Source organism: Lethenteron reissneri, chromosome 51 (assembly GCF_015708825.2).
Source record: "Lethenteron reissneri isolate LAM-NWPU_2019-01 chromosome 51, ASM1570882v1, whole genome shotgun sequence".
NCBI lineage: Eukaryota > Metazoa > Chordata > Hyperoartia > Petromyzontiformes > Petromyzontidae > Lethenteron > Lethenteron reissneri.
Window position 1 is genome coordinate 8889856 of NC_083829.1, and position 25231 is coordinate 8915086.

The following is a 25231-nucleotide window of genomic DNA, read 5'->3' on the forward strand; positions in this document are numbered from 1 at the left end:
CCCAGTCAACCTAGGGAAGGCCCAGGACCGGTTCAGATAATAGTCACCGGGTTCGTAGCGCAACGTGCTAACCACTACACTCCCCGCTCCCCGATACATATTCACAACACGTGTGTCCGTTCACACGTATACACATTTGCATACGCGAACACACACACATACATTACCAAAATATTTACCGAATGAGCGCTCTCAATCTGAGCCAACGCTTCAGCCATGAGCTTCTGGTTGATGCCACACAGGTTGGCCACCTTCTTCTGACACTTGTGGTGAACATTCATGGAGCACTCTGCGGAGCACAGAGACGCAGCGACGTTTACACAGGGGCGCCGTGGCCACGACGCAGGCAACAGAAGACAAAGATACCCCGTGTAGCCTTAACAGACTGTTGGGGCAAGTGCTGTTAGAGAGGGCCTATGAAGGCCGGCACAGCACACGAGGGGGTGGGTGGTCAGCGCCACGCCCGGCCGCCTTTTATTTCCCGAGTGGTGATGTTTACACGCCGCAGCAGGAACTCGATTGAGGCCGAGTCGACCTAGGGGAGGCCCAGCACCGGTTCAGATTATCGTCGCTGGTGTTGGACGTGAACAGGAATCGAACCTGGGTCGCCGGGTTTGTAGCGCAGCGCGCTAACCGCGACACTACCGCTGCCCACGACGCAGGCAGCACACACACACATCTAAACCAATCCCTTTCCTCCCCACTGATCGTGGCCCCCTCTCGTCAGAGCTCATAAGCCAAGCAAAGGGTTGATAGAACCTGACGGTTCTCACGCTTGGATGGCAGAATGCCCGGCAATAACAAGGAGCTGTAGTAGGCCCAGGCTGTAAAGTGCCCAGTAGATGGCAGTACAACATCGCTTGCAGTGGCTAGGAGATGTTAACTACCTTGCCTGGTATACAGGAGGTCGTGGGTTCGATTCCGACCCTAACGCCTGTATATATGGATTTTGCGTGTCTCTATCTCTCTATCTCTCTCTCCCGGTGCTCGCTTGGATTTTTCTCTTGGTCCTCCGCGTTTTCCCCTCCACATTGAGAAACATGCATTTAAGAGTATTTGGCTGCGATACATTTTTACACGTGATAAGCCACTTCGTTGAGCAATCATCTGTGGCCAGGTCGCTTCTGAAAAAGAGCTATACAGCTCAGTGGGCCTTACCTGGTAAAATAAAAACAAAAAAGATTTAACTACACATTTTTGGACCATCTTATTTGACTGGTACTATTCTACTTTACCGAGTGTTGACATCCCCAGCATTTAACAGCACTCTCCTTTTTTGTATTTGGAGTAGAACAGCATGTGCATTGTCGTTCTCTTCTAGCACCATGTGCACCTTTAGCATGTGACCTGTTGTTCTCTTTTAGCCCCGCCCCCCCCCCAATACATTCCATTCATTGGCTACCACACTCAGATAAGCTCCTCCCCCCCTCCTCCCCCCCTCCTCCCCCCCTTAACTTGTATTTAAGAACTTGTATCTTGAAATTTTTTGCCTCACTTGATACAGTAAATCTAGCTGTGACGGTCCCACCTGATGACGGAGACTTGTGTTGCCTCCGAAACGTCGTGATTTATTATTTTATTTTATTTCTATTATTACTTTTATTAATTTTAATTATTTTTTTACCTAGGTGACTTTACCGAAAAAACCTAAGAGTATAAAAATAAAAACAGTTTTGTTTGAAATAGTTTAGGTATTTAAAATACAGAACTGCTCTTATCTGCGGTCATATTACGGGCAACCGCGATTACCCGTGGTAGCTGTAGGGTCCACCAAAACTCGGCGGTTTTATTTAGTCTGACGATCCATGGCTATCCACGACTTCACCCACAATGCACAGCAAGAGGTCTTCCTCACACATCCCGCGGATAAGAGCAGTCACCCCCGTGAACAAGAGGCGTAAACTCGTGGATAACGCCACGGGTAATAGGGTGCACGATATCCGACCCCATAGCAAAGCGGATGAGAGGAGTTCTCCTGCGTATCCTAGTCAGTTTACGTACGAGTGCTACGATCACAATGAAACTATGATGATGATGGTGATTCTTGAACAAAATTTTACACTGATGTTTTTTTAAAGTAATTTGTCCAAGATAACTTTTTCTTTTTGGGAATTTATTATTGCTTACGTGCGTGCACTATTCCCTATTTCTTCTATCACGGAGTTGTTTTTGCTCCAATTTCTGCTTGGTTCATTGCTGTGCTTTAGTTTCATTTGTTCTGACGGCCTCACTTCGGTGACACAGGGTGCCGCCGCACTTGCAGATGAGACCCCTATCCTGGTATCTCGAGTTCTCGCCCTGGTTAGACAAAATAAAACTTGAAACGGCAATGAATTCACGAATTTTTCCGAGATGTGAGAAGTCTGGGTGCTGAAGATTTCCTCCCAGAAGCTGAACATCCCATAAGCAGGACCCTCGTGAACGAATTTTGAGACTCGGTGAGGCTTTTGCCCGAGAGATTAAGGGGCATTATATTGTTGTAATGTAATGAGAACGAATGTTTAAGGGGCATTTATACATTTAAATAATCATTATTGGAGCGGACCAAGTTGCACAGCGATTAGCGCACTGCCGCTCTCAAAACAGCGACCATCCCGTTCCTGGCTAACATCAGTGGCGAGTGATTTTATGAACCAATCGTTCCCCACCCCCGCACTGACCAGCGTGGTGAAGTATGGTCAAACAACCTCCATCACTGACATGGCGTGCGATGCGCAATGATGGGCTCTAAATTCATTAAAATATTTCATTTCATTATTTCACTGGGCTTTAAGAGGTTTTGCATCCTAAGCCATTACTCGCGAATAAAACAACAACATATTCACATGGTAATGATGCAATATGAATGCAAGGTTGTCTATATGCATTGACCAAAGTTGCCTGGCTGTAATGGGAGATCATTGTGTCCATTCATGTCCTTCCGACTGTGAGTCGTGGAGGCAAGCGCTCCGTATCGATCTCGGCAGCGCAAAGCGAAAAAGTCACAATGGGAGGTAGGGGGGCGGCCGCCGTGAGGGAGCCCTAGCCAGTCCCCGTGTCCCACTTCACGTTCGTCTGCCGGGGTCACGTCAGAGGTCGCAAAAGGGTTTTGATTCCTTACCCGTACCCGGCCGCACCAAGGTCGCAAACGGGTACCCGTACCCGGCCGTACCCGTACCCTACCCGTACCCGGTCGGGTACGGCCGGGTACGGGTAGGGTACGGGTACCTGATTGCGACCTCTGGGATGAAGCCATGTTGCAGGCGCGGGTGGGTTGATTCTAGGAACTTGAATTGTGAGAAGAGACAAGACGTTGGGAAATGAGTGACAAACAGTTACTCACCAGTGACTCACGGCCTACCCGTACCCGGCCGCACCAGGGTTCGCAAACGGGTACCCGTACCCGTACCCATCCAGGTATCGGGTAGGGTACGGGTATTGGATACCCGGTTGCGACCTCTGGGTCACGTCTAGAGGGCACCGAGACCGTGACTCTCTGGGTGCTTGGGTACTTAACACCCCCACCACCCACCCCACCGCTACGCCTTTGCTATAAATAAAATAAAAACGCGGATAATTTATCTCATGGCTCCGAGTTAAATTCCCCCGGGAGAGGAATAAATTGATCTCATGGCCCTCGTGTGACCGGTTTGACTCTGAGCCCAGGCGACTAAAAGTCATGACTGCACTGCGCTCCGATCAGTCTAAAAGTGGTCTGCACAAGCGGACTTGCGCCACGGCCAATTCGTTTTTCGACATCGATTTGTATTTTCGTGATGTTTTCAACTCCTCTCTCTCTTCTTCTTGGTTCTTTCGGTAAAGTCACGTAGAAGGGAAATAATAAAATAATAAAAATAAAACATAATAAAATCATTCTCACGACGTTTCGGCCACAACGCAAGCAGCCGTCCTTAGGTGAAGACCAGGTCTGTCTGGGAGACAGAGTCTGAATTCATTCAGACGTTGTGGCCGAAAGGTCGTGAGAATTATTTTATTATGTTTTATTTTTATTATTTTATTATTTCCCTTCTACGTGACTTTACCGAAAGAACCAAGAAGATGAATCCCTGCAGTCACGAAAGCTTTAAATCGAAATCCTCTCTCTCTCTCACGTGATACAGTCGTTTCTTTTGTTTTTTGCCTTAATATCCAGAAGAGATTTTGTTTGGGTTAGATCGCGTAAATATAAAAGTGTCGTTAAACCCGCCACCGCCAATTGGTAAGGTTTGTCACGTAAACAAAACGTGCTAATTAGTTACTTAGTTCAGCACTCCGGTTGTGTGTTGTGAGAGTAAACCCACAACAACATTGGCAATTCGGGTACGGTGACGTTTCGCCGGTAATTACAACAACAACCACCAGCCTCATCAGGCGACAGCCGGAGTCGTTGAGAAATCCTCCTCCTGCATCGTTCTTAAACAGAGCGCGGTAAACGTGATGTCATCACTTGTGGACCAATCAGGTGCGAAAGACTCCGTCGCTATATTTTATTTTACGATTTAAAGCTTTCGTGACTTGCAGGGATTTATCTTCTTGGTTCTTTCGGTAAAGTCACGTAGAAGGGAAATAATAAAGTAAGAAAAAATTTTATTTTATTATTTCTATTTTAAAATAATACAAATAATTATTTTATCATGTTTTATTTTTATTATTTTATTATTTCCCTTCTACGTAACTTTACCGAAAGAACCAAGAAAATGAATCTTTTATTTTATTTTTGTAATTTGAGCGAACCAGGTCAGTCACTCTTGCATGCGAGAGTGACTGACCTGGCGCGAGCAGGCATTTGCTGGGCCGCCCCTTCACGTCTCTTTACGTACATATCTGGAATGTTGTGGGGGGGTGGAGTGGAAAGGAGGGGGACATCGCTCGCGAGGAATGACTAAATCTTCTTGAGAAGGGAAGGGAGGTCGACACGTGGATGGTTTGGGCAAGCACAGAAGGCCCTTTTCTCAACACTGCCAGCGGCACGAAAGAGGACTGAACTTCGATTTAAAGCTTTCGTGACTGCAGGGATTCATCTTCTTGGTTCTTTCGGTAAAGTCACGTAGAATGGAAATAATAAAATAATAAAAATTTAAATAAAACAATTAAAAATAAAACAATTATTATGTTTTATTTTTATTTTTTTTATTATTTCCATTCTACGTGACTTTACCGAAAGAACCAAAAAGAGGACTGAACCTTAACACCCTTGCGCGCTTTCAGGTGAGTGCCACCCAGCTACGATGGGACCCCTTCGTCGAACGAGCGCGCGGACCCCGGGGGACCCCAGAGGCCGTCTGACCTGCGCACTGCAGGCCCTGCCGGACGAGTCCCCACAGCAGCGTCCCGCAGTGGTCGCAGAACGTGGGGCTCATGTAGTTCTTCACATCGAAGCGGTGCGGCATGTCGATCTTGAACCGCTCCTTGTGGAACTGCGGGAGGCCACGGGGAAGAATCGGTTACCGCGGACGGAGCTGGTTCTGGGGCACGCCTCGCACGAGCGCAGTTCTGGTGCCAAGCAGCGCAACGCTTTCATCATCGCACTGCTCGGGGCAGAAGGCGAGGGGAAGCTGTCGATACGAGCGCACTGCTGCGGATGTAAGCGCACCTGACCCCCCCCCCTTGTTCCATACGGGACTTTGTGACACTTGACAACCTGGATTAAGCAGGATTCCAAACAGGATCTCAGCTGCGCCAGTTTGGTGCTCCGACCTCCGCGGCGCCCGGCCACCCAATTTATTTCTCATTCTTAAGATAAAAAGATTTCAAGCATTTTCAATATTTGAACGCAACATTAGAGTGATTTTTTTTTACTTTAAACGTGTTTATTTCATGATATGTACTATTTTTTTTACCAGGCAAGGCCCACTGAGCTACGTAGCTCTTTTTCAGAAGCGACTTGGCCACAAATGATAGCTCAACGAAGTGGCTTATCACGTGGAAATGTACAGCAGCCATATACTCTAAACGCATGTTGATTCTAAATGTAGAGGGAAAAACTGGAGGGCCCGTAAAAAAATCCACGCCACCACAGGGAGAACATACAAACTCCAAATTTCCAGCAGGCATCAGGGTCGGGATCGAACCCACGACCTCCTGTATACCAAGCGAGGTAGTTAACATCTCGCCGCACACAGAGTCTAAACGTCTATCTGATTTCCTGCTCAAACGAGCATCAAGTTGTTGCGCGTGTCCCGTTCACAGCCATGCAGAGCCAAGGGTTGAAATTCCAAATTCCCATGACGAGGCAAGTCAATCCCAGGAACTACCACTGTTGATTTCCCTCACAAAGTGGTACTTATTTTATGGACCCCCGTGAGAATGATTGACCGAGTCAACCGCCCAACCAGGATTTTAACTCACGGACCTTCCGATGGCGAGCCGCTCGCCCTACCGCTGAGGACACCTGGCCGGATATTTTTTGTTGTTGCAAAGCTGGTTTCAAATGAGCAACCCGCCAATTTCGATGGCGAGAAATTACCCGAAACAGCGCAGCACGATAATCATAGTTGCCGATCGGGCCGAGAACACCATCTTGTCACACCTGGGAGCCCAGGTTTAATTACACAGGTGGCTGAACGCTGGGCTCAAAGCCAAGGATTCTCACGGCAACTGCCGGCTGAGAGCCACGGGAGCTCCCAGCCACCTGAGCCCACCTCTCGAAAAATAACCGGCACTCAAACGAAACGCTCAAGGAGTTCTGAGCAACATGCCTCGCAGCTCGCGAGCAAAACGCCACGCTCATTACCGCGGAGTAAATTGGCGGCAACGGCACACGTAAGGAACAGCGAGCTATTAAAATGAGAGAGACGGGTCCGTCCAAATATGGTCGGTGCGAGCGTGAGGCTGCTACAAACGGCAGGCAAAACCGGCGGTGGCTCCCAACCCTTTCTGGACCTGCGGACCAAAACCTCGGCATTGTTCGGTGGACAACCATGCAGTATAAAAAAAAATTTAAACGATGGTGTTGCGGGCCACCAGTAATCGGCGGAACCACAAGTTTGGAACCACCGGGGTTCAAGTCAAAACAAAGTGACGACATCCATTATGAAGGGTCGTGCCACGTATACGTGCGCACAAAGGAAAAGCGCGTGCGAACGCATAACACGTACCAGCGTGTCGCGGCTGTTCTTGGCCGAGCCGGTGCACTTTGCGATGACAAGGTCGATGCACTTTTTGTGAATGACGGCATTGCACTCTGCACACAAAGATAACAAAAACACAACGGACTGTCTTAACAGACGCATCAAATCGTGACCAGCGTAACTTTCAAGGGGTGCCAATGTCGTCAAAGTTGAGGGTGAGCCTGCCCCTGCCCTAAGAAACGTGGAAATCCCGGCAATGGCTCAAGATCTTCAATAAAGCTGAAGATGTCTCAACACTCACATATTTAGGGGAATGCCCTGAGACTTGTGTAAAATATCTGTGGTGATAATAATGACAATGTATTCAAGAATCATCATTGACAGCCCCTTTTCGAATTGGCCACGTGGGTTGCTTGAACATACTTCACCGAGCTGGTCTGTCAGACTCGCCGCTCACATGAGCCGTGGCTGGGAATCGGAACACAGGTTGTATACGTATGTTGAACTTCTATGCACAAAAAGCAGTTTAAAATAAATTCGTTTTCAATATAGATGATTTAAAAGTGCATAATTCCGGTGACTTCCTAACATCGGAAGGAAGAGCGTTCCAGACGGCCGCAGAAGCACATCTGAAAGCTCGCGGGGGTCCATAAAATAAGTACTTTGTTCGATGATTAGCCAAAAGCTGTTGCGAACATGACCGGAGTTCATAGTGCAGCGCGCTAGCAGCAGCACTGCCGCTCAACTCCTCATGACAACAACTTAAAGACAGCGACTAATTGTGGATTACAGCTACTTACGTCGACACTGGTAGCCTTGTTTGTTGAGTCCCCTACGCAACACAACAACAAACAACAACAAACACAAGAGGTTAATTGTGTAAAAAAAAATTTCAAAACTTTCGTGACTGCAGGAATTCATATTCTTTGGTTCTTTCGGTAAAGTCAAGTAGATAGAAGATAATAAAATAAAAATAATAAAATAAAAATTTATCAAAACCTAAAACTCACGATGTTTCAATCGCAACACAAGCGGTCGTCATCAGGCGGAGAGATGTAAACGTCGTGAGTTTTTTAAAATGTGTTTTATTATTTTCTCTCTACGTGACTTTACCGAAAGAACCAAAGAATACGTTCATTGTGTGTTTCGCGGACCCACATAAGTGGCATAACGAGGTTGGAATGGTCACTGGTGATTGAAGAAAAAAAGGTGGTTAGGCGTGGATGGTGCTCGTCCCTATCACTCATTCATGAGCAATGCATCTTGCAAATCGGTGCTTGCAAACAATATCTAATCCAAGACATTATAAGCTGCAGACACGTGTCATAGATTTCCTGCAACGTTCGTGAAAGAGCTTCACATGGCTCATCGTATTCCTCCGGTCTAAGCAGAGATTCTGATAATAGATTCCGTCTCTGTTGCTGTTGTACGTGGGTCTGCGACTCTGAGGAACCAATTTGTTGTTCTCACATGCAACAGTTGCTGCGATTGGTTGGATGAGGTCACATGGGTGTTCGTAACAACACAAAAGTACAAAAACATTGTGAAATGCTCTGGTAGTATCTGCATTGGCGTCCTCTGGTCTAACACTGTTTGATGCTAGGCTCTAAAGAAAGCCGGCTCTGGTGTGGACCAATCAGTTTCAAAGACAATGCATCATGTACAACCAGAGCATGTTTTTGTTGTGTTTGCATGTTTACCAAATGTATGTGGTTAATGCAAACATGACTCCTTGCAAAAGGTTTCAGTTGGGTGTTTTAACATCTTAACACAACTGTGCTATTGCCAGAAAGGGTAAAACCTATTCTTATATTTTGATACTGCCAAAGGATGTCCCATGACAAACACACACACATTCCCAAACACACACACAGATATACGTCACGTCCACGCGTCCAGGAATCCCCGTGCCTAGCCCTTAGCCATCACCACTATTCCTTCTCGCTTAATATAGCCCTGGACGTCTGTACGTTACGCACGCACGCACGCGGGAGAATGATGCGCGCGTGTGCGTAAATTAGCCTTTTAACATCGATCCGGGGGGGGGAGGGGGGTGGGATCGTACGCACCACACAAAGTCGCGACACACGGAGCAGAACGTCGGCTGCCGAAAGAACGTGGCCACGAACTCGTGGCCCTTGACCTCGTGCACCTTGGGCAGCTTGAAGGCCCCGCGCCTCTTGTTCAGTGTCGCCAACTCGGCCATGGGGGACATCAGGTCTGCGGGAGGAAGGCGGTGGGGGGGGGGGGGTCAAGGGTTCGTGAACGACACGAGAGAGTGGGATTGGGGGGGGGGGTAAGACACTCCACGAGCGAGGACATCGCACGACCCCCTGTCGTGTACGGACGTGCCGCCGTACTTTCGTCCGACTTGATCGGCCGGGTGTTTTGTCGGTCCCACTGGATTGATGGATGAAAGGCCAGGTGCCGTGTCCGTCACTTCTTCCTTCGTGCCGTCGCGAGTACGACAGGTTCGCTCAAACGTCGGCTCGCTGGATGTCGCCGCCGCCGCCGCTGCCTGCACGTACGTTGAACTTCTTTCGCAACGCACGTAGCCAACCGTGCCAATCGGAAGTGCGCGGGAAGGACAAGCGAGTTTCTAATCGCATAGCTCCAGTGGCTTCCTAATATCCGGAAAGAAGAGCGCTCCAGACGGCCGCATCCGAATGTGCACGATGCATCGACCACCGTCTTTGTTGGACAGCCAGCCAAAAAGCCGCTGCCGCCGCGAAGCTGACCGAAGTTCGCCTGACGGTTGACGCTCCTCCACGAGATCGCAACGGTACCGCGGTTAATTTGTGGCTAGCACTTGGCGTGTCAGGAGTGCGACCTTTCGAACGCATTCACACGCGCGGCCGGACGCAAAGGTACTCGTCGACCCTGCGATTCTAATGGCGATGACGACGGGGCCACGTGACAGCGTGCACGTTGGCACGTGCATGTGAATCCCTAACTGGATACAGGGACTATCTCCTCCCCCCTCCACCCCGGGCACTGTGTTAAGTCGTAGGGGTTGTTTGACTCGTAAAGTGTACAGGCACTTAAGTGCACGCTTATTGGCGAGTACGAAACTGCACTCGCAAAGAAGCATGCGCATACCAGGCAGGTAACAATTCTACCTGCCCCAGTGTCACGGTGGCAAGATGTTAACTACCTCGCCTGGTAAACAGGAGGTCGGTGGGTTCAACACCGACACCAACGCCTGCTCTATATTTAGAGTTTGCGTGTTTTCCCCGTGGTCGCATGAATTTTTCTCAGTGTCCTTTAGTTTTTCCCTCCAATGTGTATTTAAGGTATTTGGCCCCCTATACATTTCCACGTGATAAGCCACTTCTTTGAGCTATAATTTGTGGCCAGGTCACTTATTGAAAAAAAGCTATCTAGCTCACTGGGCCTTATCTGGTAACATAAAAAAAGTTTATAGTTTTATAGATTTCTTTAATGAAATGTCAGAATTTGGCATCACCATTCAATTCTGGCAACTGATTTTTTTTCTTCTCTTTGATACAATTGCAATTCAAACCAACAGGTTGTCAGGATATGTCTCAGTAGGTTCGTGCTGTAATGTTGCTCAACATTACAGAACGGTGGCGGGTTTAACGACACATTTTATTGCCGCGATCCAACCCAAATAAACCTGTATTAGGGATTAAAACGACATCTCCCCGAGTCACCAAATAAGACAAACAGGGTTTTCCAGTTCGCCAACAGCGGGTGTGTTCAGAACGGGTTCGGGCAAATAGTTGAGCACGTTGCATTATTCATTCAAACTGCATCAGTCACGCCCCGAACTGTAGAGGATTGCTAATGCGGGTTGCCTCTGCGTCTCTTTGTATGTATATAACAACAACAGCTGCCATTCAGCACGAAGTGGCGGTGACATCACCATGGCGCCGACGCCTGTGCCAGGCCAGGTGCACTTTGAGGCCACGTGAAGTGTCAAAGGATTGCCGACAGGTTACGGGACAGACCCAGGTGCCATGGGTTGACTGACTGAGATGACTGGCAGATGTACCAGCTGTGCCCCCTACTATGCAACTTGCTGCATTTTATCCACCCGGCACTACTCGTTTGTGTTGTGAGCAGTCACTCCTCTGCCCTCCACTGTTTTTGTTGGAGGGCAACAGCCTCCAACTGGCCAGACGCATTCTTCACGAGCCTCCTCCATAGAGGCTAATCTTGACACTGCTGGTACCAGTCTTTGGCAAGTCCACTCAGCTTCACATCATCCTGTACCGAATCAGTCCATCTCTTCTCCAGCCCGTGTTGTTCCCGTTTAGCCCCCTCGATCTGGTCAAACAAAAGCTGCTTGGGCATGAGGTGGCTGGTCATGTGGGCTACATGCAGCTTTACCTGCAAGAGGAGCTCACAGATGGACATATGTCCAGATCTTTCAAGAATTTGTAAACCCCTCCCAAAATCGAGCCGAGATGGGTCGTAGGCAGGCTAGCCTGAACGTTTCTAACCGGCGCAGATGTTCCATGAGAGAGGTCCACGTTTCAGAAGCATAGAGAAGAAAGGGCATGACTGTGGCCGAGAATATCCGAAGCTTCGTGTGGAGCGACAGACCAGGTAGCTTCCACACAAAATGACACAACCGATGAAAAGATAATGCCGCCCGACTGATTCGGAGACCTCTGCTGTAAAACCGGAGCAGGTCATAAGCACACTGCCTAGGTATTGAACACTCTCCACAACTGCTCCATCACCAATGGGGAGTTGAGGGGGTGGAATGTTTAATGGCTCAAAATATCCAGGCAGGTGCTTCGTTTTAGTGCGGCTAATGGTAAGACCCCACCTCTTAGTGGCATACTCCAAGCTCATTAGCAGCGCCTTCAACTCCTCCTTTGAGTGAGCAGCAATCACCAGATCATCGGCATACATAAAATGGCGATGTGTTTACACAACGCACCAAGGGGAGGCCCAGGACTGGTTCAAATAATCGTCACCAATGTTGGCCGTGAGCGGGAATGGAACTCGTGTCGCCAGGTTCGTAGCGCAGCTACGTACCCAAACCCACCCACCCCCCCACCAGTCTTAGAACCGCGCAACCAACCGCACGGGCCGCCTGCTGTGTCTGCCCACGTGCCCCCCCCCCATTCCTCTCCCGTTGTCCGTTTGTCCGTCCACCAATGGTTTTCAGCGTTAGCGCGACTCAAAGTCGCCCCCCCACCCCCCCCACAGAAACCCACACCGCGAGCCCCCACCCGGCACTCTTGAAGAGCCGCGCCGCGCCGACTCCAGGCGCTTTGCTCGTGCAGGTGCACACGCTCGCCGCAATCATGGCGTGCGGCCCCCCCCCCCCCCCCTTGCACTGAAAGAGCGCTGATTTGAAGGCAATTGGAAATTGATTATAATTAGCGGCGGTGATCCGCATGCGAGCTTGAATGCTCAGGGGCAGGGGGGCGCGGCTGCCATCTCCGACGTGCGCACGCGGCCGCGTAGGTAGCGACGTTCTCGCGGCAACTATTGAGCAAAGTTTCTTCCCCCCTCCCTCTCTACGCACTTCAGAAGCCCTTGCTGCGTTCGTTCCTCGGTTCGTTTCTCAGTCCGCTTGTCCCGGTGAGAGTCGCGACGTCGGCGTGTTGATTAGTGGCGGTCCAGACCTCCCTTTCCCTGGCGACAGACACCAGCACGACTACACTACACTATACACTACACACTACACTACACTATACACTATACACTACACACTACACTATACACTTACTCTCGCTCTTCCTTGGGAATTCCCAGGCGTTCCCAGGCTAGATTTTTTACCTACGTGACTTTACCGAAAAAAACCTAAGAATATGAATCCTTGCAGTCACGAAAGCTTCACATCTAGAGTTCCCAGGCTAGCCGAGCGACACAGTCCCGCCAGCGTGTCTTGGGCCGTGCCCCGGGGTGTTCGCCCAGTGCTACGTCACCATTCGTAACATCGAGTTCCAGCCCCTTGCTCGGCAGGTCACTGGGGTCATGGAGCCGGTGCACAGTGCTAACGAGCGCCCATCCCTGGGGAGGGGGTGGTTCCAGTGCCTGGCCTGCGAGAGATCCGAATGAATTGCTCCGTGTCGCCGCAACACTTAGAGCAGCCCAACGTGTCATCGCAGCACTTACAGCGGGCCAAATGAGGGATTGCAATCAGAGGAAAAGATACCGAAAAAAAAATATTTTGCACGAAAGATTTCTGCTCCAACTCGAGCCCGCCGCGAGTTGACCGTGTGAACGAGCGTGACCCCCGCACGGCAGCACGGACACCCACCCCAGTGGCCAGGCAGTGGGTGGATGGGTAGGGGGGGGTACTCATACTCTTGGGTTTTTTTCGGTAAAGTTACGTAGGGAAAAATAAATAAATAATATGTATCGCGACGTTTCGGAGACAACACAAGTCTCCGTCATCAGGTGGGACCCTCACAGCTAGATTTGCTGTAGCAAGTGAGGAAATTCCTCCCCGTAGAGTGTATTAATTCTAGATTTGAAGCGTTCGTAACTGCAATGATTCATATTCTTAGGTTTTTTCGGTAAAGTCACGTAGGGGGAAAATAAATAAATAATAAATTCCTGTGACTGTCCCACCTGATGACGGAGACTTGTGTTGCCTCCGAAACGTCGTGATATATATTATTATTTATTTATTTTTCGGTTTAAAGCTTTCGTGTTTGCAGGGATTCCTCTTCTTGGTTCTTTCGGTAAAGTCACATAGAATGGAAATAATAAAATAATAAAAAATACAACATTATTAAATAATTCTCCGTGAGAATTATTTATACGTGACTCAGCGAGAATTATTTCTACGTGACTTTACCGAAAGAACCAAGAAGATGATATTTATTTTCCCCCTACGTGACTTTCGCGAAAAAACCTAAGAGTATGAATTCTTGCAGTCACGAAAGCTTCAAATCTAAAATTAATGGGTAGGGGGGGGGGGGGTGCCAACGCCGCCCCGCTCTGGCTCCCCTCCCGCTCGTGCGCCCTGTGGGACGCGGTGACCTAGCCCGAGCGGCGCTATTGCCGTTCCACCCTGCCGAGTCAGTCAAGAGGCCAATGAGAAAAAGCAGAAAAACGCCCAAAGCGCACTCGACGAGGTAACGAGCGCAATCCGTGGCCGGGAGCGGCAAATTCACTCGGCTTAAGAGGGCGGCGTCAGCCGGCACTGCAGAGACATTAACCCCCTCGGGCCTGCTAAGCCGGAGGTCGCTGGGTTCGATCCCGGACCCTGGTGACGCCTGTTGTTTGAGCATATTTGGAGTCTGCGTATTTTCTCTCTCTCCCCGCGGTGGTAGTGTGGGTTATTATCCGGGTTCCTCCGGTTTTGTCGCCCACACATCCCCACCGCCCCCCCCCCTCCACATTTAGAAACAACGCCGCGCTTAAGATTATTTGGACGCCGATATAAATTCCCCACGTGTGATGACATAAGCCGCTTTGACGAGCCATTGTCACGTGTGGCCAGGTTCGAGGGTCGACGGCCGCCCCGGTAAATTTTCCGCGGCCGTGAAGTAACGTAAAAAAAAACACGCCGTCTGCTGCGCAGTGGGGGTGTGAAGGATTCCGTGCCGTGTTTTCCGAAACGAGCATTGCCAAGTGCTGCCCGAGACCACGGTCCCCGAAATTTGACAAATTGGAAAATAATTACTTCGCAAATTCACTTCATTTGGTGCAAACTCCTGCAGCCAGGCTGCGAAACGGCGCCTTCATCATCGCCTTCGCGCGAGAAGAGCAGCGCCAACACCCATTTCACTTGATTGACGGGAGTGGGGAGGAGAGAGAGTGCAAGCGAGAGAACAGCTCCTGCCACTTAAATTGCTCTCTCTCTCTCCGCGGTAATCGTTTCGCCAGAGCCGCAGGTGCGAGCGATTTGACCGCGGGAACACTCGAGCGATTCCAGCGGAGCGACCGCTCGCCGAGAGCGCGCGGCCTCCACTTCACAGCAGAGGTCGCAAACGGGTTTTCATTCCTTACCCGTACCCGGCCGCACCAGGGTCGCAAACGGGTACCCGTACCCGTACCCGGCCGTACCCGTACCCTACCCGGACGGGTACGGGTAGGGTACGGGTATCGGGTACCTGATTGCGACCTCTGGGATGAAGCCATGTTGCAGGCGCGGGTGGGTTGATTCTAGGAACTTGAATTGTGAGAAGAGACAAGACGTTGGGAAATGAGTAAAAAACAGTGACTCACCAGTGACTCACGGTCTACCCATACCCGTACCCGACCGCACCAGGGTCGCAAACGGGTACCCGGCCGAGTACGGGTAGCCGGGTATCAGGTAGGGTACGGGTATCGGGTACCCCGTTGCGGCCTCCACTTCGCACGGCCCCCGCCGCCACACGAGAGCGAGCATGGCGACACGGCACTCACCCATCACCGCCGCACCCATCGGGCACTGGAGGGGGGAATGCGCCCGCAATCTGGCAGCAACGACGCGCTTCGGCACCTTTTAAGCGCCACACTCAGTCGCGTCCGTCACCGTCTTGACACTCGGTCGACGTGCAACGTTGCGTTGTCGCGATATTTATTGGATGACGCGAGGTGCGTGCGCACGTGTGTGTGTGTGTTAGGTGTTCGCTAACCGCACTTGCCTCAACAGTCTGTTCAGGCTGTGTGTTAACGTGGAGGCAAGCGCCATCCAACAACAGCGGAGGGCAGAGGAGCGACGCTCACAACAACGAGCGGAGCGCCGGGCGGCTAAAACACAGCAAGTTAGCATAGTAGGGGGCACAGGTGATGCATTTACCAGCCATCTCACGTCAGTCAACCCATGACCTCCTGTCAGTGAGCCTTCGACACTTCACGTAGCATGAAAGGGCACATGGCCTGGCACAAGTGCCGTTGTGAGGCCACCACCACTTAATGGAGAATGGCGGTTGTTGTTGTTAAAGTGTGGTTGCTTGCCAAAGGGTATTTCGAAGTTCAATTTGGCTCTCGGTAAAGGACAGGTTCCGCACTCTCGGCTCAAGGGAACATTGATCCCAAGCAGAGGCTGCCAAAGCCGTTCACAAGTGAGGTCCATTGATGGTCTCCATGCTGCCGCTGCTGCTGCCGCTGCAGCTGCTGCAGCGTGCGCGTGGCTTAAAGCACGTAGCCATCTGTGCCAATGTCGTCTGCCTTTGAAAAAAAACATCTTCTTAAGCTCAATGGCCTTTACTCGGGAATCAAACTTCAGATTCTTCACTTTTTTCTTCCGATATTAGAAAGCCGCTGGAGCTACGCACTTTTAAATCTAGATTGAGAACTCAGCTCTTTAAAAATGCTCGTTGTGTTTTGCTTGTTGTCCTTCCCCGCCCGCGCACACCTCTGATTGATTAGCACGTTTGGCTACGTACGGTGCGAAAGAAGTTCAACGTACGTACGTACACACACACACACTGTGGTAGAAATGGTTTAGAGGCTCGCGAACGTTCGGCTCACCTGCTTCTTCCACAAAGTACTTGACGACGAGGTAGATCCTGCCCTGTGGCTTGAGGTCCAGCTGCGAGAAATAAAACGACGGCACGCTTAGCATAGCCGGGTGGCCTGTAACCCGGCACACAGGAGACGTTTGCACCACACACATGGCATGGCTTTTCTACCCGTCCCGGATGACTTCTGCTTGTCCACAAAGAGGGCTGGTGGATAACAGGATGAATTCAGTGCTTGTGGAAGACTACTTTCGGGGCGACTCATCTCATCTACAAATAAACAAGTTTGGTTTTTTTCTTCCTAATTTTCTCACGAATGCACCATCGCTAGCGCGCCACGAGACGAAATATCCAGTCGCAATCTCACAAAAGCAGTGGATATCACCAAGCTACCTCCGAGCATTCTCCAAAGTCGGTACAGGAGCGGCGCTTTCGCGCCCACACTGCCACGTGACGGTTCTGTTCGACGCACAACAGTCGAAACCGAAACAGTTCTCAGCGCGAGCATTCAGCTAAATGAAGCTCAAATTTGATGCGGTGGTTTTTTTGGTGCAGTAATTAATATGACTCTAAGCACCATTGAACTGGCTTGGCACTTGAGAGCCCGGATTAAATCACGGGCTGTGGCTGAAATCCAGATTAGAACCCAGAACGCTCAGCGGTGCCACAGCTCAGGGCTCCGACCTTCGAGCCATCCGGTCAACCTCACAAATAAACGAGGCGAATGGTGGGGGGAGCCCTTACCCACAGATCCTAGAGGATCATTTCGCGAGCCGCGAGCGGCCGCGGGCAACACGACACGCGGCTCGCGAGGAGACGTCGCGACAGAGCGCCGCCCCACGTTCGCCGCCCCATCGCACCGAAGCCTTACCCAGAATTCCGTGCGGCCGCTGCCCTTCTTGCACTTCTCGGCGAGCGAGGCGACGCCCAGGGTGGTGTCGGAGAGCGCCCTCTCGGGCGTCACCATGAGCACGAACTGCATCACGCGCCCGTCGTAGATGTGGGCGTCGAAGCTGCTGTTCCATTCGGGATGCATCGTGGGTTTCTTCTGCACTAGAGTCTTCCCGCGATCTGCCATGGAGGGGGGGGGGGGGGGGGCGGCGAGAAATATACAAAGGGGGAAAAATTAATTTCCCATGCGCGTGCGGGCCTGCCCGTTCGTTGTTGTTGTGGTTGTTGTTGTTGTGGTTGTAGTTGTTGCAGTTGTTGCTGTTGTCCCGCGACGCTTTTCGACGTGCGTTCGAAATCCGGTGTGTCGAGATTAGAGAGAAAAACGAATTACGTTCCGGGCCGTGTGACGAGATGTAAGTACGTACATACGTTCAACTTCATTCGCACCGTACGTAGCCACCCGTGGCTAACCGGAGGTGCGGGCAAAGAGATGGCATCGCACGTTTATGACGCAGGATGGCGTCGCACGCAATGTGTCACATCTTTGTGAGCAAGGCTCGTCGCTTTAAGCGTCGGTTCTTTAAAGTTTTGGGCGACCTTTTTGTTTTGTTTTAACAAAGGGCACCGCCCCGAATAGCCACGCAACAGACGGATGGACGGTCGGGATATCGCGCGAGTGCACGTTACCGTTTTTCGACCGTAGTTGGAGGGCAATGAAAACTTTTTAAAAACGAAAATCCCAACGGACGAACTGGAGAATTCGTGTTCGGGTGGCTTGACGGCCCAATTCGTTTTCAGACAGGAAAGCCATTCGCAATAACAATAAAAAAAATTAGCATTATTATTATTTACATGTCATTAATGTCATGAAGTGCATCTCAAAAGTCTGCAGAAGAATGTGACGCAGTTTTTTTCGCACGGAAACGCTGGGGTGGAGGCAGCCGGAACCGGCACCACCAAATAAAACATTGCCCAAGCTCTGTGGCCCAACACTGGGACGCCTTAGGCCAACTCCATCGCGACTCCACGCGTCGTCGCCATTTTTCAAACACGACTACTTCACCATAGAATGGAGAATGAAGGAGGAGTGCATTGCGAATTGACTCACTGGTGGGCGTAAGTCAACTTGTCATGTCACACGTGACTCGGTTCTACTTTGTACCGTCATGCAGTTTTGCTCCTTATAATGGTAATTGTTTTGTCTCCAATGCAGTGCAAGCATGGCGGCTTTGAGTCATCGTGGATTTTTTATTTGTTGTAAGTAATGAGTTAATTGAAGGAATGAATGCTTTCCTTCAGCTGCCAGCACCACGACTCGACTACTTGGATGCAAAACGAGGGCACAAAAAGAGAGCCTGGCCAAACAACCCAAGCCAGGACATCCTAACACATTCCTGATCATGATCATCAGTGCACCGTTCAACACTATACATACGTGGATCATCAATACATAGAAATTATATTTAATCCGTCAGACAAGTTCGATCCACTGCTGGATGAAGGCCTGTCCAAGCCGTTGCCATCTACCCAGGGGTCTGTGAAGCTACAATGCATCTATAGCTTCTGCAACAAAGCTGATATTATCGCGCAATCTCTGTGGTGAATATTCTCATGAACATGCTTCCTCCTTTACACTCTTACACACGACACTATTTTTAATTTACCAAGTAAGGCGCAACCGAGCTATGTAGCGCTATTTCAGAAGCCACCTGGCTATCGCAAGTGATAGATCAGCGAAGCGGCTTATCATGTGGAAATGTATTGCAGCCAAATAATCTAAACGCATGTTGATTCTCAATGTCGAGTGAAAAACCAGAGGACCCGGAGAAAATGTACGCGACCACCGGGTGAATATGCAAACTACATCAGGCCAAAGGGTTTGGATCGAACCCACGACCTCCGGTATACCAGGCGAGGTAGTTAACATCTCCTAAGCCACCGTGATGCCTAAGATCTTGTCGGACCTGGGAAGCTAATCCGGCTGGAGCCTGGTTAGTTTCTCAGACAAGACGCTTCCTGGGAATAGCGAATGCTGTGGGCTTGGGCCGAGGTGGCCAGAATTTGGAAGCAATGCGACACATGCTTGGGGTTTTCATTTACGAGTCACGGTTGCTTGTGGGAACACGGCAGGCCCAAAATATAATTGGGAGAAGAAAAGCGTGTTGTTTCATTAAAAGGACTCGCAGAGGGTGGGGCAATGCGTTGGCCGGGCTGCGGCGGGCGGCGAGATGACAACACGCACGCACTTTGCACGTCACGCAAAGAGCATCGTCTTACTCGGGCCCGCATTTGTTTGAGCGAGGAAGGTCGTGGCGGCAGCGCGGGAGGGCGCCCCCCCCCCCCGTCGCTTGAAACCTCGTTGACTAAGCACCCAGCCCACCCCCGAAGTGTTGGTGGGGGGGGGGGCAGCGATCATCCCGCGACCACCCAAAGCGTGCGCTCGCCGCCCCTCTTGTTGCGCGCGATCCGACAAAGCGTCGGTGCGTCACGCGATGATCAAGCGTGCCCAACGGGCGGTTCAGTCGGCCCACCCCACATCTGGCGGCTCGAGTCACTGGGACCCCCCCCCCCCCTCCTCGTGCGCCCCGCCACCCCGCGTGAGTAAGAATCGTAAATTTGAAACAAAAGACGACGAGTGTCAGCGAACGGACGGCAGCAGATAATGCCGCGTTCCCACGAGCGCTACGGCGCACGAACCGGGCTGGCAGGCGGCCCTGGTCCGAGGTACATAAAAAGCATCCCAACCGGGGTCAGCCTGGCACCACGTTAACCCCTTTCCTGCCGACACATCCGAGCCGTGCCAGGCGTGGAGAGGGCGCTCCTTCGTGGTGTGTGGGTGGTTTTCCATCGACTATTTGCCAAGCCGAGCCAGAAGCAACCCGTGCGACAACGGCCTCACGAGCAATCGGCATCAAGCAGGGGCCGGGGGCCGAGTTAATCCACGCCGTTCGACTTGATGTGTGTGTGGGGGGTGCAATGCCGGCAGCACGGCTCGGTTTCTGCAGTGGAAAAAACCCAGGCTGGTGCTGCCCTCCCAAGGCTTGCGCCGGACCGGCTCGGCACAGCACCCGGCGCGCGGTTCGGCATGCATGGTGGAGAAAGTGGTAAGTAAAAAAAAGAAAGAGGCTGCCTGGTGTTAGGCGCACTCTCATATTCTTATATCAGACAACTGGACGTGGGCTGGAGTGAGCCACACTGTATCCTGGGTCCGGAAGTGGGCTGCTGTCCCTGTGCTACCGGGCCCACTTGCCAATTTGCCATGGAACTGTCGCGCAAGACTCTTGCTTTCCGCCTGCTCGAGTAATACGGCAAAACCGAATGACCAGCAAAAACTAAAAAATAAATCATGAAATAAGTGCGTTCAGGTTGTCCGGACTAGTATGCACTATGTACTCACTGCCCTCTACATTTCAGATCCTAAACACACGGTCAGATGTGTCTATAAAGGTTAATACTAGACGGGTACAAATTACACTGGTCAACACACTTTTTATGGCATAAGGTATTCCAACAGTTTTAAGGTAATGTTGGGGTGCTGATTCCAAATCTTGCATCAGTTTTTGTCTATCATATCAGGTTTTTGAGATATCAAATATTAAATTTTCAATAAAAACTGCAGAAGAAAAATATTAAATAAATGTGGATATCTACATAAAATGATATTATAAACACACTATCCTAAAAATACAGCACCATATTTTAACACTAAAGCAATCACTGACTCGCAACAACTTGCAATCATAAGTGACAGAGTTAATTTCGGGTAAAAATCAATGAAAATGGGGTATGCCGATAGCATAAAAATGAGCAAATCTGAGATCAGATTTGGAATCAGCACCCTGAAATTAGTCTAAAACAGCTGCAAAAGTCCAGGCCAGAATAAAATGTTTTTTTTTGTTGACCAGTGTTATTTTCCGTTTGCACACTGGCAGGCCAATGCGACAATCATTTGCGGAAAAAGGGACCCACTTAAAATTCAGATTTTGTCGGTGCCGACGGCTATCGAGACTAGCGATTGCCGTAACGCAGTCACTCTTCTCACTCTAAAACATCCACCTTCCTGACGCGAACAGTCTCCGCCGTCGCGTGGCCCCGAAAGGAGTGGCTCGTTTCACGTGGAACGAATTCACTGGGGAAAACTACAGGCGTTGTCACGTGACCAAGGCCGAGCCTCGCTTAGCTCGCCCAGCAAAACAAAAAAACAAAGGGTCGGTGCACTTACATTCAGAAATGTGGGAGCTCTCAAGACGAGAAGGCACTGCCCGCAATCTGAAAACGTAATGCATTTGGTCTAGGTCAAGAGGTCACCATGTCCAGTGCCACCAAACCTCACAACCATTGCTTGCTCCCTTCCGCTCCGCGCCGCACTTGTAGCAAAGGCGACACTCGATTTCGGAGGGCCTCTTACAGCCTCGTGTCATTCCCACCGTAAAGTCGTTCGGTGAATTATCCAAATCTGCGGAATTGCAAGGCCAACTGAAAGCTAAAGAGGAATCCTTTATCTGGAAGCTGGGGAACTTGTACAAAAAAATTATCTTTTGGCCTGCACTATTTTTTTCTGTTAAGAGGTTTAACCCCCCCCCACCCCCCTACCGCAAACAGCCCCAGTTGGAGAGCCCTATAAAAAATAAATACTACTCAAGGGGTCCAGCCTCGAAAAAAAACCCCACGTGGCACTGAGCTCAGATGGCGGAGGGACCACATGGTAGTGGTGGGGCCTCTCCTGCCCCTCCCCCCCTCCTGTCCCCTGGGGGCAAGAGCCCCCCAAAAGTATGAATAACTATCGTTGCGTGTGGTTGTTTTTTCCGGGCCCGCACCGTTTCTCCGTTCTCGATTGGTTTTTCCTCATCTCGACAAGATGATTCGAAAGCCGGAGAACTGTCAAGTGCGCACACGCGCACGCACACACGCACGCACGCACGCACCTGTGTCCAATGACTCCTTGATGTTGACCGAGCAGAAAGGCTGTCCTCCATCATCTTGGCTGGCAGTGCCCAGGTCGTACTTGGACAGGGTTATCCTCAGGAAGGGCGCCATGGCCTCCACTCGCGACCGATTGCCTGTCTCTGCAAGACACGAGAACGACGCGGGACACAGGGCCGTCGCGTTAACCAACCAAAGATCCTCCAAGCCTCAACTGCCCGCACGCCCGCGGCTCCCGCCGTCGATCCACTGCCTGCCACTCTACGCGGTGCGGGTCGTGGCGGTTATTTTACCGTACGGGGCAGTCGTCGACGTACGGACACACTTCGTTCCCGAGGCCCCATTCGTAAGTCGGAACACAACGATGCACCGGATTGAAATGCCCGTACGGGGCAGTGCAATGAAGTGTGTAATTGTTCAACAAAAAAGGGCAGCTTTGTTAAACTGATAAAGTCTAAGAAATGTGATACATTTGCATGTAATGCAAAAATAATTTACATGATATGCAAATGTACTCTACCCCTTGGCACATCCGCAATGTCAAATGCAGTCCAACATTCAAGAAACATCTCAAGGCCCTCTTTATCTGCGTTGGGTCAGGGCTTTCCGAGCAGCCCTGAGCTTGGCTCCGCGCCTCCGAGTTGTTGACTTGTCTGCAAAATTTGGCGCGTTATAAATACCATAATTATTATAATTAATACTGTGATACCCAGGACCGGTTCAGATGTCAATCACCACTCGTGTTATCGGCGGGGAACAAAACTTGACAGCGCCAGTGAGCTAATTTTTATTTTATTTTTGACCATGCAAGGCTCCACTGAGCTATATAGCCTTTAATTCATAAGCGACCTGGCGGCCGAAAATGATAGCCCAACGAAGTGGCTCATCATCATCGTCTCGTCGAAATTTCTAGCAGCGGACAAATACTCTGAATGCACGTAGATTCTAAAATGTGGCGGGAGAAACCGGAGGACCCGGAGAAAAATCCACGCGACCACGAGATGAAAGACACCGCAAACTCCAAATATACAGCAGGCGTCAAGGGGTCGGGGATCGGACCCCACGACCGCCTGCACACCAGGCGATGCAGTTAACATCTCATAGCCACCCCGTTCACCTCCTTCCGGACGCCAGCGGCGTAAACAGAAGGCGCTTCGCAGCGGCGGCGATGGCTTCGGGACTCCGCATATTTGCCCAAACCTTACTGCGGTAATGGCAGGGTACTGGCTGGCAAATTGTGCATCAGGGTCAAGCGGTAAATGGGACTCCCCCCCCCAACACCCTCACCCTCCCACCGCTCCCAATATTACTTCACCATCATCATCTTTACCCCGCTGTGTGTTTATTTTTCATCTTGGCTCTTTTGACTTTTATCACCCCCCGTCCCCCGTCCCCCCCAACCCCTTACTTACTTTCGTCCCATTTTCTTTGGTACTACAACTCCACGGTAAATGGCGGGTCAAATTGGCCGCACGCATCTCGCTACGCTGAGAGTGCGGTTGCCATGGCTATTGGCAATTGTATGGAAGTGCTCGAACGCAACCGTTGCCGAGCCTGCCCCCCACCCTCACCTCCAGCAGGGTCAGCTATGGAAACACCACGGTCAGCCAGCTGTGTGCGTCTGTCTGTCATTCGTCCGTCCGTCCGTCCGTACGTCACACCCACCCATCCATTCATCCACCCAACCGCCCACCGCACCCATTCCATGGTAAGAACATACGTACGGTTACACACGCACCTCCGATTGGCACGGTTGGCTACGTACGGTGCAAGATAAGCTCAACGTGCCAAAAAGAACAAAAACAAAGATCTCCCCCGTGTAGCCTTAGCAGACTGTCGGGGCAAGTGCTGTTAGCGAGCAGCACCTATGAAGGCCGGCACGGCACACGAGGAGGTGGGTGGCCAGCACCACGCCCAGACCGCAACTATCACCACCACCACCAACATCATCACCAAAGACAAAGATCCCCCGTATAGCCTTAACAGACTGTCGGGGCATGTGCTGTTAGCGAGCACTTATGAAGGGCGACACAGCACACGAGGGGGGTGGTTGGCCATCACCAGCCTCCTTTGTCTCCCCTTGATCAATTTCTGAGAACTGCTGGCGAGAGTGGGCGCAATCTGAGTGAATCGGTTTAAGGATAAAAAAAAAGTTAATTTTTGATTTTCGCCCCAGACATCTTCAATTTGCACTCCTGGTGCCAAATCGAAAAGTTAAGTAATAATCCACCGGGGCTTTCGCAGCGACCAGTAGTTCCGTCAAGACGACTTGACGGAACTACTTCCACAAGTGCGCAAACGATTTTGCTTTGGCGGAAACACGAGCGCATCTCAGAACCCTCACGCGCGCTTGCGTGGAAACTACAAACGGAGTTTTGCAGGAGGTTAAAGGTTGCAAACCGTTGCACAACTGTGCCGCTTAAAGTACCAGTCACACGGCAAGGCCTACGAAGCCAAATGACCTTTTGGACCAGAATTCTTTGCCAGTTGATGCACGCGACTCAATAAATATGCAAATTACGCTCCCATTGCACTCAATGACGTAATTATTTCTAGCTATCTCGAATGTCAACGCGGTATTATAAACGCAACACCCTACACCCGCAGAGATGACGCGGTTTGAAGTCTGAATGCAGCACTAACTTTTTTTTTGCATGACAGCCCTTTTGTTAATCCATTTCTGGATCACGGTCTCGCCACGCCAGTCATTTGACTCGTTTCATCATACTTCACCACGCTGGTCAGTGTGTTCGTGAAGGAGGGGGTGGGTTAGTTGGTTGGTTGGGTGGGTTTGGTGGGTGGGTGGGTTCCCAAGAGAAGTTTCAGATACCCGCTCGCGTCATCCGCGGCCTGGAATCGAACTCGCTGCATTCGTATCGAAGCATCCCAACTGCTGCGCACAAAAAGCCAAAATCAACCGCCGTTATACCGAAACGGAGGCTTCAATATTCACGGTTGGGCAACATTTTTTCCCATTATCTTCAG

At 50.7% G+C, this 25231-nt stretch overlaps 1 protein-coding gene across 2 annotated transcripts in view; it reads right to left on the bottom strand.

Moving 5' to 3' along the window:
- The window catches only part of LOC133355397 (protein kinase C delta type-like), a 110260-nt gene that overhangs the window by 16334 nt on the left and 68695 nt on the right, over positions 1-25231 (bottom strand). For both annotated transcript variants that reach the window (XM_061572671.1, XM_061572670.1), the window contains exons 3-10: positions 22249-22389; positions 17304-17503; positions 16443-16503; positions 9119-9269; positions 7850-7881; positions 7077-7162; positions 5267-5396; positions 180-289 (exon numbers count right to left, since the gene is read on the bottom strand). In XM_061572671.1, coding sequence (XP_061428655.1) covers positions 180-289; positions 5267-5396; positions 7077-7162; positions 7850-7881; positions 9119-9269; positions 16443-16503; positions 17304-17503; positions 22249-22360 — 882 coding nt within the window. In that variant the 5' untranslated portion in view covers positions 22361-22389. The remainder of the gene's footprint in view (positions 1-179; positions 290-5266; positions 5397-7076; positions 7163-7849; positions 7882-9118; positions 9270-16442; positions 16504-17303; positions 17504-22248; positions 22390-25231) is intronic.